General features: G+C 42.2%; 1 protein-coding gene across 1 annotated transcript in view; it reads left to right on the plus strand.

Moving 5' to 3' along the window:
* The window catches only part of bace2 (beta-secretase 2), a 68,714-nt gene extending 53,497 nt beyond the window's left edge, over positions 1 to 15,217 (plus strand). The window contains exons 7-9 of the mRNA XM_072260013.1: positions 4,434 to 4,583; positions 7,665 to 7,833; positions 12,959 to 15,217. Coding sequence (XP_072116114.1) covers positions 4,434 to 4,583; positions 7,665 to 7,833; positions 12,959 to 13,200 — 561 coding nt within the window. The 3' untranslated portion in view covers positions 13,201 to 15,217. The remainder of the gene's footprint in view (positions 1 to 4,433; positions 4,584 to 7,664; positions 7,834 to 12,958) is intronic.
* The last annotated feature ends 348 nt before the right edge of the window (positions 15,218 to 15,565 follow it).

Here is a 15,565-nt window from a genome sequence, read left to right on the forward strand (position 1 = left end):
ATTGTCAGGATAACAATTACGCTTAACTAGAAAATTGTCATAATAATTATTATAGATTACTTATTAAAGTCTGAATATTGAGCTATGTCCAGGACCAAGTCCGAGTCTAGATGTAGGGAGGATTGTAAGATAGAAGTCGCTAATTTATGGTGGGGATGGTGGGTGGGTGAAGATGGATCCAAAAATCAGCTGATTTGGTCCATACAGCCTGCTGCAGAGAGAAGTGAGATGAGGTGGACTCCAAACTTGTTCACAGAAATAAAAGTTCTCTACCCAAGAGGGCTGTGGAGGCTCAGTTCATCGGTATATTCAAGATTATGATTATGAGGACACGCAGTCCTCTCTTATTGTCATTTAGTAATGTATCCATTAAGAAATGATACAATGTTTTTCCAGAATGATATCACAGAAACACAAGACAAACCGACTTAAAAACGGACAAAAACCACATAATTATAACATATAGTTACAACAGTGCAAAGCAATACCGTAATTTGATAAGAACAGACCATGGGCACAGTAAAAGTCTCAAAGTCTCTCGAGAGACCCATCATCTCACGCAGACGGTAAACCTCCAGCGCCGCAAACTTGCCGGTGCAGCATACTGGAAGCATCCGACCACAGTCCGACTCCGAGTCCATCCGAAAACTCCGAGCCTCCGACCAGCTCTCCAACACCGAGCACCGAGTACCATCTCTGCCGAGCGCTTTGACCCCAGCCCCAGCAACAGGCAGTAGGCAAAGCTGAGGATTTGGGGCCTTCCCCTCCGGAGATTCTCGATCGCACAGTAGCAGCGGCAGCAAAGCAGGCATTTCAGAAGTTTCTCCAGGTGTTCCTCCGTTCTTCTTACGGCTGTCTCCATCAAATCCGGATTGTGGGAGTGGGAGAGTGGTAAAGGGGGCTGTTTTGTTGTTTTTGTCTTGTTTTATTCTGTTGATATCTTGCTTCCTTCTGTTGTTGTTGTGGCTGCTTGTATTCTGTGATCCATGTTATGTTGAGCATTATGAGCATGCTATGTTGGTGCCTGAAAGTGTGGTGACACGTGGTCTGCCCCACAGGTTATCTTTGGATAGGTTGGCTGTTGATGCAAATGATGCACTTCACAATATGTTTCAATTTACGGTACATGTTGCCACAGCAAAACTAATCCAAAATCAAAACAAAACAATTGCTGCTAACCTGCGACCGCCTTGGGGTTGTCATGCTTGCATGATGCACCCTTGGCTCCAATGAAACGATTGTCCTAAAGAGTTGAATCCTTTATTAGCAATTAGCAAGCATACAATCTTGAAGCAATATTAAGTGGTCAGCAAAGATATGACCTCCACTTGTCTCAAGCCACAAACTGCCACAAAGTAAGCAAGAATACATAACTTATTCCCTTTACTTTACTCTGCCCGCCACTCATGTGACTAGTTACCATAATAAACATGACAAATGAGCAACACAGAATACATAAGTATATTTAGTTACATAAATCTGAGTCTGAATTTTACTATGACCTCATAAAGTTATGTGGATTTATTGTCTTGGAAACAATTTTTTTTTGCCATCCAGCACTTGCATTAACACCTGTGCTGCCTGTTCTACATTTATCTTGTAAACGGATTTTTGCCACCAGGCTAAATATTCCATTCCCTCTCAGTTTCTTCCATTTTTTTCCCAGCCATATAGCAAGGGGGGGTAAGATTTAAAACCTGTTCTGAAGAAGCTTACTTCCTCTTGCCTTGGTGCCTCGTGTTTTCCCTCTAATTGTGTTGGCATACTTCAGTGGCAGCGTGCCTGACAGCCCACGGAGACCAAATGTTCCTCTGGCCACAACAAAAGAGCAAAAAGTTATCGTTCTGCACTGCCGCAAGCTGTGGTGCGCACCACGTGTTGTTCCTGATTGACCTAGTGAGCAGGCAGACCAGAACTAACAGTTAGTCATTGAAATTGGATTTAGAGTCCTGAGTGGACTCCTTGGACCGGCTGTTGTGTCATCAAGAACGATATCTCCTGTACACATGGAACCCCTGTCGTTTTCCAGCTATTCACCCCAGTGACCTTGGCCTGGGACCTTTCAAGCAAGACTTTGAAATTTAAAATTGTCGTTAATTTTTAGATTTCTCGCCACCACCACCACAGCACCCCCTCTCCCGTCTCTAATGTTTCTGTTGAAAGATCTTCTATTGGCTCTGAGAATAGTAGAGAACAAATCGGGCCAGCAATTATGTTTAGGAGCGATTTATTGACAACTGGGAAAATAAAAACTGCAAATGCTGGGAATCAGAAATGCAAACAAGGGAAAGTCAGTAGTTCAGTCAGCATCTGTGGAACGAGAAATCGAGTGGTGTTTCAGTTCAGTAATTCTTCCTCAGGACTTGGGGAGCGAGGTTAATGAGGAGGGGAAGTAGTAGGTAGAACAAAGCAATTATCTTTGATTGCATGGAGACCAGGAGAGACTGATTGACATAAGTGTGGGTGACGGTGTTGGGTAAAGGTTTTTATAATTCCAGTTAATCTGACTGAAGGAAATGTTAAATAGGAGATGAATAAGAACAGAAGAGAGAGCGGACAAAAGTACTGTTGGAGTCTAAAGAAGCAACACATTGCAGTAGCTGGAAATCTGAAATTCAAAAGAATGCAAGAGATACTCAGTGGATCGGGGGGAGAGAGCAGCAAAGTGAACATGATAGGTTGGAAACTCTTTCATCACAATTAACCAATTCTGATGCAAAATAGTAGATGGCAGGTCACTCCTGGGCAGGGTGTAGCACCTGCCTAGCCCCTCAATCAGGGTCACATGAAGCCATCGGAGCCGGTGGTGGATGGTTGTATGAGCGGCTGGTGCATATCACTAGTCCTGGTTGTGCAACTGCTGTGGCCAGGCAGACAGTCTCTGAAGCGTATTGCTAATGGCTGGGTTCACCCATCTTGTAAAGACACTGCCCAGAAGAAGGCAATGTAAACCTCTTCTGTAGAAAAAATTGGCAAGAACAATCATGGCCATGGAAAGACCATGATCACTTTTGTCTTGCGACACGGAACATAATGAACAAACGATGCAACATAGGAAAGCTAATCTCTTGAATGGCTTTCCTTTGATCAGAATTGGGAGAAGTCAAGACTGTTCAGGATTTGGAAAGAACCAATTCAGTGTCTGTGAGATGGCTGAACTGAAATGGGGCCAGGCAGAGATGACCCATTCCTTCACTACAGTTCCATCATCAGTAGCTTGTTTTATTTCCAATGTGTTTTGTGTCGCCCAGGAGTGTTCGCACATGGGGAGGATGTGGAGAAGGATCAGGGGTATAACCAATCAACCCATCCATCCCCACCTTCATCCCCCACTAAATAATGCTCTGTTGAAGTCATGTGTTTGCATGTTCAACATGCCTCAATTAAAATTTCCTGCTGACACTCCTCCCAAATTATTGCTTAACTGGTTCATGATCGGCACACTGGCACACAACTGACTCGGGTATATGGTTAACTGTTGAAGATCTTGTCACTGAGGTTCTCGGTGACTATGTTGCTAATGTTATTACACTTATGAGAAGAATTCATCATCTTGATCAGAACAGAAGCTGGTTGATCGTGCTTGTATCTTGGAAGGTACAGTTTACAGAGTAACTGTATCGGTTATCTAATCACTTCAGAGGCATCATGATAGAAATGCTTCTGTCATTCCCAAAGCACTGAATTTCTGAAAGCCACCTACTTACAGGGCATTTCTCTCATTAGCATAATTGCTCCTTTGTCTGAGTGCTGGGCCAACTGTAATGTATATAATTAGCATATTATGCAAATGTGACCTTTCAACTTTCTGGGAATAGTTTTCTTATTAACATACAGTTTACTTATTAACATAAGTATTGCACTTTTTCCTGCAATAGTGCCTGCAAGAACTTTAATATTCAGAAATAGAACTGTAAATGGCAGTCAGAATGGCTTTGTTACGGTTTCATAAAGGTTTTTGAAAGAAGGCGGGTTGAGAAATGGGGAAGAAAATTGAAGGCTATTAGAAACTGGAATATTGAAAATTAGAAGACATCAAGTTCTGCTAATCTATCACCATAACTTTGCCAACACTTCAAAATTATAATTGCAAACCCCAGATGTAATCCTCTCCATTCCAGCTCTGGACCTTTCTGTATATTTCTTCCTTCTCACCGCAATGACTTCAATCATCGAGGTTTTCTGCTGTCATCCACCACACCGCACCTTCTTTGAAGAACTAATGCCTTCATCCATTTGGCCTCCAATTTTTGCTTATTTAATCTCTGAAGCTGTAAAGTTATTGACGCTGTGATTTGGGGAAGTCAATGGTGACTCAAAATTATAGATTATAAAAGGTTCTACCATTGAGGTGTTTTAGCTGAAACAAAAGATTCACCGTGAAGCCTTTATTTCTTTCGTAATTAATTCATCCAACTTGTTTCTATTGGCAGATTGAGGAGTTTTCTGATGGGTTTTGGTCAGGAAGTCAGCTGGCCTGTTGGCCGCAAGGAACCAAACCTTGGTCTTTCTTCCCTAAAATCTCCATCTACTTTCGAGGGGAGAATGCTACGCAGTCCTTTAGCATCACCATCTTGCCACAGGTAAAACTGGGGATGAGTTAAGTGTCCATGACAGCCATATGTTTTCAAAGTCAAAATAAATGTTATTATCAAAATACAAACGTGTACATACACGCCACCATCCATATGCAACCCTGAGATTCCTGTGGGCATGCCCAATAAATCTAGAATAAACAAGAGAAAATCTGCAGATGCTGGAAATCCGAGCAACACACACAAAATGCTGGAGGAACTCAGCAGGCCAGGCAGCATCTATGGAAAATAGTACAGTCAACATTTCAGGCCGAAACCTTTCAGCAGGACCCAGACGAATGAGCATAACAGAGTCAATGAAAGACCACCCAACTAGGACATTCAACCGGAGTGCAGAAGACAGCAAACTATACAAATACAAAAAGAAGTAATAATAATAGATAAATAAACAATAAATATCAAGAACATGAGATGAAAAGTCCTTGAAAGTGAGTCCATCAGTCGTGGGAACATTTCAGTGATGAGGCGAGTGAAGATATCGCCTTTGGTTCAATAACGGTGGATTCTCTACCATTATATTGAGGGAATTCATAGACAAAAAAAAACTTTTAAATGGGGCAACTCTAACTTGTGAGACTTACACAGAATAATTTAAATTGTTTACCTACACTAGACGTCCAAGTGAATGGATATCAATTTATCAGGTTCATTGCTGCTTCCGTATGGATAGCCAAAGATTATTTCCCCAGGGTGAAGATGGCTAATACAAGGGGCATAACATTAAGGTGTTGGGAAGAATGTAGAGTGGGGATGTCAGAGGTAGGTTTGTTTTTTTTAACAGAGTGTAATTGCATGGAACTCAATGATGGGTGGTGGTACAGGTACATTAAAGACATTTAAGAGACTTTAAGATGCCTTTGATCAAAAAATCCTACAAAAGGTAGTGAATTTGGCCCAGTACATGACGGATTAACCCCTCCCAACCATTGAGCACTTCTACACAAAGCGATGTCGTAAGAATGCAGCATCCATCATCAAAGATCCTCACCACCCAGGTCAAGCTCTTTTCTCATTGTTGCCATCAGGTGGAAGTTACAAGAGCCTTAGGAATCACACCAACAGGTTCAAGAACAGTTACTACCCCTCAGCCATCAGGCTCTTGAACCTTCTTACTTGCCCATCCATTGAGATGTTCTCACAACCAGTGATCTCACTTTAAGGACTTTTTATCTTCTTATTTCGTGTGCTTCCTATTATTGCTATTTATTCTTATGTACTCTACTTGACCGTTCATTGATCCTGTTATAGTGACTATTCCATGGATCTGCTTCATATGCCCATAAGAAAATGAATCTCAGGGTTGTATATGGTGACATATGTACAATGCCTATAAAAAGTATACCTACCCACCCCCCCCCCCAGAAGTTTTCATGTTTATTTGTTTTACACCATGAATAACAGAGGATTTAATTTGGCTTTTTTTTGACACTGATTAACAGAAAAAGACTCTTTTGTGTCAAAGTGAAAACAAATCCCTACAAAATGATCTAAATTAATGAGAAATATAAAACACAAAATAATTGATTGCATAAGTATTCACCCCCTTCAAGTCAGTATTTTGTAGATGCACCTTTGTCAGCTGTGAATCTGTTTGGATCAATCTCTATCAGCTTTGTACATCTGGACACTGCAATTTTTCCCCATTTACAAAACTGCTCAAGCTCTGTAAGATTGCATGGGGATCGTGAGTGAACAGCCCTTTTCAAGACCAGTCACAAATTCTCAATTGGATTTGGGTCGGGACTCTGACTTAGCCACTCCAGGACATTAACTTTGTTGCTTTTAAGCCATTCCTTTGTAGCTTTGGCTTTATGCCTGGGGTCATGGTCTTGCTGGAAAACAAATCTTATTCCAAGATGCATTTCTCTCCCAGACTGCATCAGATTTTCCTCCAGGATTTCCCTGTATTTTGCTGCATTCATTTTACCCTCTACCTTCACAAGCCTTGATGATGTGTGGTATTTGGCTTATGCTAAGCACAGCATTTAGTCTCATGGCCAAAAAACTCAGTTTTTGTTTCATCAGACCATTGAACCTTCTTCCCACTGACTTCAGAGTCTCCTGCGTGACTTCTGGCAAACTTTAGCTGAGATTTCATGCGATTTTTTTCCAACAGTGGCTTTCTCTTTGCCACCCTCCCATAAAGCTGCAACTGGTGAAACACCTGGGCCACAGTTGCTGTATGCGCAGTCTCTCCCATCTCAGCCTCTGAAGCTTCAAACTCCTCCAGAGTTGTCACAGGTCTCTTGGTGGCCTCCCTCACTAGTCCCCTTCTTGCACGGTCACACAGTTTTTGAGGATGGCCTGCTGTAGGCAGATTTACAGCTATGCTATATTTTTTCCATTTCTTGATTGACTTAACTGTACTCCAAGGGATATTCAGTGACTTGGAAATTTTCTGGTATCCATCTCCTGACTTGTGCTTTTCAACAACCTTTTTGTGGGGTTGCTTGGAGTGTTCTTTTGTCTTCATGATGTAGTTTTTGCCAGGATACTGACTCACCAGCAGTTGGACCTTCCAGATACATGTGTAGTTTTACCACACTCAATGTATATACCTTGACTGCACACTGTGATCTCCATTCAACTAATAATGTGACTTCTAAAACCAACTGGTGGCACCAGTGATGATTTGGTGTGTCATACTAGAGGAGGTGAATACTTGTGCAATCAATTATTTTTATTTTGTGGTTTATATTTTGAATTAATTTAGATCACTGTAGAGATCTGTTTTCACTTTGACACGAAAGAGTCTTTTTTGGTTGATCAGTTTCATAAAAGCCAAATTAAATCCACTGCTGTTCAATGTTGTAAAACAATAAAACATGAAAACTTGCAAGAGGGGAGGTGAATGTATATATATGTTCAAAGTTTACTTTGAACTTTGGATGAAAGAAAACTGAAGATATGTGGGAGGGAAGGATCGGACTGATCTTTCATTAATGGGTTGACACAACATCATTAGCCAAAGGGCCTGTACTGTTCTATGTTGTACATTAATATTAATATTCCTCCTGGGTCTATTCTATGCTGTTCATGCTGAGCTTACCCAAGTAAGTTTCCTTGCAGTTGTACATGCAGCCAATGGCAGACGTCCGAACCATAGTGGAATGCTATAGATTTGGCATCTCTTCATCGTCTAATGGCTTGGTTTTGGGTGCCACGGTGATGGAAGGTTTCTATGTCATCTTTGATCGAGCACAGAAGCGTGTCGGTTTTGCAGCCAGCTCATGTGCAGGTAAGTCCTTGTCCTTGGTCGGCATCCTGAGCCTTGGTTCGCTAAAGATCATGCACTGTAACGTGCCTTGCATCAAACCGCAGCGGCTGTGGTGTTTAAATAACAATGGTGTGCAGTCCTCAAAGCAGAGGCTGGAAGGGCCTCGACCCGAGACTTTATCTAATGAATCTGATGCTTGTTTTAATTTTGCAAAGGAAGCATTTATTTGAAGAACTGGCTTAAATTTCCAACCCTTGCTCCGTTACGACTAAGTCCTTCTGTTGTGCTGTTTAATTGGGCCCTGTCTCTGTAAAACTGTGGCTATTAGCTGTGTGTAAAGGATGTTGGAACAAAGGATCAATTAACATTGTGAGACATAACTGAGCCTATTTCTCAAGGAACTGATGTGTTTGCATTCTGTGGTACACCATGCTACTTGTACATAATTATTTTCAGGGACCAAATATCCAATGAAACTTGTTTGTCATTATTTTGTGTCACGGATTACGAATGATGAAAGGATTACCAAAGTTATTTCATTGATCACTCCCGGTGTTCTTGCATCGCAGGATTTGGAGCAAGGAGTCCTCTCAGAACTTAGTTCAGCTCTGTCGGATTCCTCCTGCTCCTTGCCGGATGCTAAGGATTATCTCTCAGCCTTGGGCCTTTGCATAAGAACAGGCTTTTGATTCCTTCAGCCCAGCCTAGACTGCCCTTGTTTCTGGGGCATTACAGCTGGTTGGCAAAGCTCCAAATAAATCTTCCTGGCTTCAAAGCCAGGTGTGGGACTTCGAGCTTCGTAGGTGGGTATAAGCGAGTGGGAGTTGATAGAGGTTCGGATCAAAGCAAAGACAAGAGGCTGCAGGAGCTGGAATCTGGAGCAACACAAACTGCTGGAGGAACTCAGCAGGTCGAGCAGTTTCTGTTGGGGGAGGAGGAATCGCCAGTGTCTCAGATTGAAATCCTACATCAGAACTGGGATTGGAGAGGATAAAGGGGAGACTGAGGACAGAGGCGATTGGTGGACTACCAGGGTGGGGGTGGAGGTTGAGTGCTGTGGAAGGATGATAGACAGATGGAGTCAAATGGGGTGGGGGGGGGAGTGATATTGGATGGAGGCAGCGTAAGAAATGTTAAAGGGTGGAACCAGGAAGGTGGAGGGGGTCATGCAGGAACACAAAAGGTCACCAGTGCTGGAATCTGACAAGTATTACCATTCAAGGTGGCTCCAAGCTGCAGTCTCCATTGAGCTGGTGACTCAGGTGTGGTTGTTTAGATGCGTAGGGCTGTTTTGTAGGGAGGGCTGCCTGTGTGTATGTAGGAGAGAGAAAAAGGGCTTGTTTCGCTGTTGTGTTGTTGCCTTCTGTGAGCATTGTGGGTACGTTATGTTGGTGACGGAACACATGGTGCCACTGTGGGCTGCCCCCCCCCCCGCACACCCGCGGGTTGTGTTAGTTGTTAACGCAAACGATGCATTTCACTGTACATTTCAGTGTAAATAACTGAAGGGGAATCTGAACCAGCAGGAAGGAAGGTGATAATGGGAATTATTAGGGGAGAAGTGAAGGGCGGAAGGAGATGGAGGGAGCCACAGAGTCATACCGTGCATAAGCAAGCCATTCGGCCCGACTGATCCACACAAAATACAGCATCCTACCTGCTAGTCCCAGCTTGTCCCTGTTCAGCCCATAACTCTCAGAGGCCCTTCCCTCCACACACCTGTCCAAACTTCTCTTTAATGTCTCAATTGTACCTGCCTCAACCAATTCCTCTGGCAGTTTCCTCAGCTCCTCGCTAACCTCTGTATAAGGAAGATACCTCAAGTCTGTTTTAAATCTCTCTCCTCTGTCTTGTTCCTGAGCCCTCCAGGTTTGGGCTCCCCGATTCTGGGGGGGGGGGAGAGAAAACTCTGACCATCCACCTTACCCATGGCCCTCATGGTTTTATAGACTTCTGTACGATCACCCCTCATTCTTCTGCATTCCAAGGAATAAAGACCCAGACATCCAACATCTCCCTATAACTCAGTCCCCCTAGCACCCGGATAGCATCCCTGTCAATCTCTTCTGTAGCTTCTCCAGCTTGACAATGTCGTTCCTGTGACTAGAACTCTGAACAGTACTCAAGGTGCAATCTCACTAATGCCTTATAAAACTGCAACATAATGTCCCACCTCTTTGATTTAATGCCCTGACTGGTGACCTGCACACTGAATACCTTCTTCACCACCCCCCCGCCCCCCCCCCCCCAGTCTACTTGTGTGGCCACTTTCAGCTAGCTGCACACTTGCACTCCTGGGCCCCTCCATTCCACAACACTTGTCCTGCCCTAAACACAAGAGATGGTGCAGGCGCCGGAAACTCAGAGTAACGCACACAAAATGCTGGAGGAACTCAGCAGGTCCGATTCAAGATAGTTTAATGTCCTTTCCTGTACTCAAGTGCAAAGGAGATTGTTACTCGGGGTCTGATGCAGCACAGAGCAATCACAAAAGGTAATGAACACAATAATAAAAAAAAATGCAATAAATATAAATATATAAGATAGCTTATATGCTTAGATTAATTCTAAGTCCATCAAGTGACACTGGGCTGTACGTAAGGTGATTGATGGGAGATGATAAAATGGCAGAGGGGTTAGTGGGTGGAGGTTTTGGTCAGCCTTACTGTTCAGGGTATGTACCTGCTTTGGAGTCTGGTGGTCCTGTTGTTGCTGCAGAGCCTCCTTCCTGATGAACAGTCAGTTAGCAGGGTGGGTGAGATCCTTCATGCTGTGACTGGCCTTTTCTCGGCACCCTGCTGTACATAGGTCCCTGATGGTGGGTAGGCTGGTGCCGTGCCGGTGCTGAGCTGGGCAGCTTTGGCTCCCCGTTTTAGAGCTTTCCGGTCCACTGCAGTGCGGTTTCCATAGCAAGCCGCGATGCAGTGCACCTGTAGGATGATGCGAGTAGGTGTGAGCCAAGTCCCGCTCTCTTCGGCCTCCTCGGGAAAGTAAAGGTGTTGGTAAGCTTTCCTGACTGTGTAGGATGTGATCTGGGACCATGAGAGGTTGTGCGAGACGTGCACTGCAGGGAGTTTAAAGCTGCTGGCAGTTTCCACTGCTGTGCCACTGATGTAAAGAGGGGTGTGAGTAATGCGCATTCTGAAGTCGATAGCCATCTTCTTTGTCTTGTTGACATTAAGGAAGAGGTTATTTGCCTCAAGTTCTTCCACCTTCTCTCAGTAGGCGGTCACATTGCTGTCAGTGATGAGGCCCACCACTGTCGGGCAGCATCTATCGAGTGGAATAAAAGTCACCCTATCAGGCCAAGACACTTCCTGCAGAAAATGTGTGCGGAAAAATGAGTGTCAGTTCTAATATAACTGGCAACAAACCTGAAGTTTGGAAGCTGCCTTAAAAAAAAATCACTTCAAACTTTTTAATAAATCCTTTCAGTAAAGTATGACTATGGTTTCATCTTTTTTCCTCGCACCTTTAAGGCAAAAATTAAACACGTATTGCAATTGATGTATGGATATTAGTTGAGGAAGTCATTGAGTCATAGAAAAGTATAGCACAGAAATAGGCCCTTTGGCCCATCTAGTCCGTGCTGAACCATTTCTTCTTCTCTTCCAATATTTTTTATTGATTTCTATATAGAAGAATACAGAGTCCAAGAGAATACATATTATAAAACAAAAGAAAAAAATATAATACCAGATACAGTATATTGAATCACATTAATGAACTCCTTACTCTATATTCATATAGATTAGATTAATTCATATATTAGAATATAAACAATTTTATTTTAAAAAAGATATCTACACCCAGTACCAAAGTCGAAACTGTTTGGGGTAAAAAAAAAGAAAAAAAACTTATCAGATAATAAAATATGCTATTAACCAACTTCTGTACTTTTACAAGAAGTCAAAGATTATGAAAATAATTTAAAAACGGCCCCCACAAATTTTGAAAATCTTGGTTAGATTCAGAAATTGAACAATGAATCTTTTCTAAATTTAGGCGTGCCTGAACCATTTAAACTGCCCACTCCCATCGACCTGCACCAGAAGCATAGCCCACCATATCCCTACTATCCATGTACCTATCCAAACTAACCTTAAGCGTTGAAATCGAGCTCACATGCACCTCCTGTGCTGGCAGCTCGTTCCACACTCTCACAACCCTCGGGTGAAGAAGTTTCCCCTCAAGTTCCCCTTAAGCTTTTCACCTTTCATCCTTAACCTATGACTTTTGGTTGTAGTCCCACCCAACCTCAGTGAGAAAAGCTTGCTTGCATTTACCCTATCTATACCCCTCATAATTTTGTATACCTCTATTAAATCTCCTCTCAATCTTCTACAACCTAGGAATAAAGTCTTAATCTATTCAATGTTTCCTTATAACTCAGGTCTTCAGACGGGCAACATCCTTGTAAATATTCTCTGTACTCTTTCAACCTTTTTTACATCTTTACTGTATGTAGGTGACCAAAATTGCACACAATACTTCAAATTAGGCCTCACCAATGTCTTATACAATTTCAACATAAAATCCTGTCTCCTGTACTCAATACATCGATTTATGAAGGCCAATGGGACAAAAGCTTTCTTTATGACCCTATCTACCTGTGATGCCACCTTCAATGAATTATGGACCTTTACGCACTATACGGATACAACTTCAGTTACGTGGATCATTTCATCGTTGTTAGTGATAAGCCCCACTGCTGTCTGGCAGCGGCTATGGAGGTGGAATAAACAGTAGTTCCATTTAATATCAGAGAATATAGATACTATATGACCTGAAATACTTACTCTTCACAGACATCCACAAAACAGAAAAAAAAAATCTAAATTGACATATCAGGAACTTCTTCACTCAGTATGAGCTGCCAGTGGAAGTGGAGGATGCAGGTTCATTTGTAACATTTAGAGAAATTTGGATAAGTACGTAGATTGGGTGGGTACAGAGGGCCAGCTGCGGGTCAAGGGGACGAGGCAGAATAATAATTCAGCACAGACTAGATAGGCTGAAGGGCCTGTTTCTGTGTTGGAGTGTTCTATGACTTTCTGAGGGAATGTCTTGAGAACTAGTAAGCTCTTTGAGCAACTGAGTTAAGTCACTGAATGCTAAAGTAGATTTCTTTCTTGTCTACTCGCAGTTGTTGATGGTTCCCCGGTGTCTGAAATTGCTGGCCCGTTCTCAGCGACTGACATGTCAAGCAACTGCTTCAGGGAAAGGCAAAGGACAGAGCCGACTCTCTGGATCATCTCGTCCTCTCTCGTCACACTGTGTGGCCTTACTCTCCTCGTTTCCATCATCCTGCTGCTTTTCCCCTGCAACCAGCGCCGCACCAACGGCCTCACTGACGACTCCTCGCTGATCCAGCACCGTTGGAAGTAGCGCCGCACACTTCATACGCAGAGCACTTTCAAGCAGGTGCTGTGTGGGATTTGCACTAATGTGTGGCCTGGTGTCCAACAAACAACGATGGTGGTTTAAAAATGTTCATAGATGACTAATGTGTGTGGTGGTAGAAATTGAAGCTTATGTGCTGACGTTGACATGTATTGCCCCATAAAGCAGATCACAATAGACTAAGCTTTACTCTACACCAGTCAGTTGTCCAAACTGCCTTTTGACTGGATCCACTGAATGAGATGCATGCTGGAAGCAGGCATTTTGTGTAGATTTTGGTGTTTCCCTTCCCTCTCTCATTATAAAGGATATGGGTAGGGTTTTTTTTAAGGGGAGAATTGAAGGAGGAGTTACAGAACATGAAATCATGGGTGGATCCTCAATGTGCAATATCATTGTCCCCTGCCTTATGACATCGCAAGGGACCGAGCTACACGAAGTGCCAATGCCACCAGAATTCCTGTCTACAACACGGAATAAGAATGGATGAAAGATATTGTTAGGCATGCATCTATTTTCAGTTTTCTGGATCACAAGAAAACTCAATGGAATAAATGTGTTTTTTTACTTGAAGGTGATTCTTACCATCAACCACCAAGGTTAGCCAATATTTTAATGCTGAACTCTTCACACTTTAAAGCAACCCATTGAGTGGGCTGTTTTACTAGGTACCTCCACCTCGTGCATTTTTCAGCCTGACCATAATTGTCTGTGATTTTCCCAGGACTGCCTTGTAGTTTCTGTTTTACCACTGTTTGTTAATCTATATACTTGTACACCCATTCGGTTCCTAAGCAGATTAAGGCTGCAATTCAGTCACGTAGTCCAGCAGAAACATTTTACAACATTCCTTAGGTTCTGGTGCCATCTGGTGTCCACACGCAGAATTGCAGCCTTGAAAACTGCCCGAGTTATTTCTGTTCCAAATACTGTACAATTTCTCTTGTGTGTACAAATGGTTTCCTGATCATACTTTTATGGTCAAGATCAACATTGTCAATTGTCAATTTCGTGGTCTTAGTTCTAAAGTAGCTTTTCAGGGTTTAACATTATCAAACACTTTACATAATTGCAGCAATTAAGAGGGTACCCCATTCACCCCCAGACTATGACTACAGATAGCTTCTGTCAGAGCAATGCTAATGTTGATATCAGTTTGCAGGATGCCACAGATTCTAAACATCTATGTAGCTGATAGAGAGGGATAGTTGTGGGTGGTGGTGAATGGAATGGGGGAATTTCTTCATGTCCTGCCCAAGATGACAGACCAATCCTATGGTTATGTGAGAGACAGATTTGTGATGTGAAATAGCTTTGAACTATTTTTCAGTCCTCGGGTAAAAACTGTTCCCCGAATGCCTCTTTAGCATCTAGTCAACCCTTGCCACTTTGAGTGGGAGATCGGGATGACTGAGTGTAGCCTAGCCATGTCTGCCTTTGAATGACTTAATCAGTCGAACTTTTGTCCAACTTAGGGATTTTCAGCAAGGTTGATATGAGTTCTTATTCAAGTCTAGCATTAACTAAGTGTGAAATTAACAACTTTAAAAACACATTTCTTCTTGTTCTCCTTACGAACACAATTTTGAAGTGTTTCTGGGAAGAGAAATACTATTGTGGAAATGAGACACCTTAAAATGCTTTTGATCTTTGAAGGATATATCTGCACAGTATTACGCAGCACACTGTGGTAACTTTATTTTTAAATATGAAACCTCTTACTCTGATGTCCAGTTCTGCAATTTTTCAAAGATTATTAAAAGGTTTATAAAATACTATAATGTTCATTCTACTACAGCAGAGCCACCTTGGGATTATGTAAGGGGCAAACCAGTCACTTTAACATAATAGAAATTAAATCGAGTAAAACTCCAGGGTTTTCTAAGTCTTAAATAAAAATGCTGTCAGTGATTTTTATTTTGTTCATATTAAATTTAGGGTAGATTTCATAAGTGGGAGAATTTGAATTACTTTGCATTTATAAAACATATAAAGATTAAAGAGGCAAACTTTAGAAATTACATTCTTGCAAAATTATTTTTTTATCTATTCGTTGGTAGTTTCAGCAATTCATGAGTGGGAATTTACTGAAGGCGGAGTTTTTTGTAAGATGTGCAACTTCTGCTTCTGGATATTGTTACGTAACCAGCAACAATGAATATTAATCGAGACAGGTTTTATAAAAACAACCAAACATTTATTAAACACATATAAACGATGAGGGAAAAAAAACAAAGGATAACTTTAACCGAAGGTTAAACAGGTACACAGCCGTTCATCGACTCCACTCGGCTCTGGTTCTTCAAGCATTAAATACAGAAACAGTTCTTAAAGAGATACAGTCAGATAC

This window comes from Mobula birostris, chromosome 6, assembly GCF_030028105.1.
Source record: "Mobula birostris isolate sMobBir1 chromosome 6, sMobBir1.hap1, whole genome shotgun sequence".
In the NCBI taxonomy this organism is placed as follows: domain Eukaryota; kingdom Metazoa; phylum Chordata; class Chondrichthyes; order Myliobatiformes; family Myliobatidae; genus Mobula; species Mobula birostris.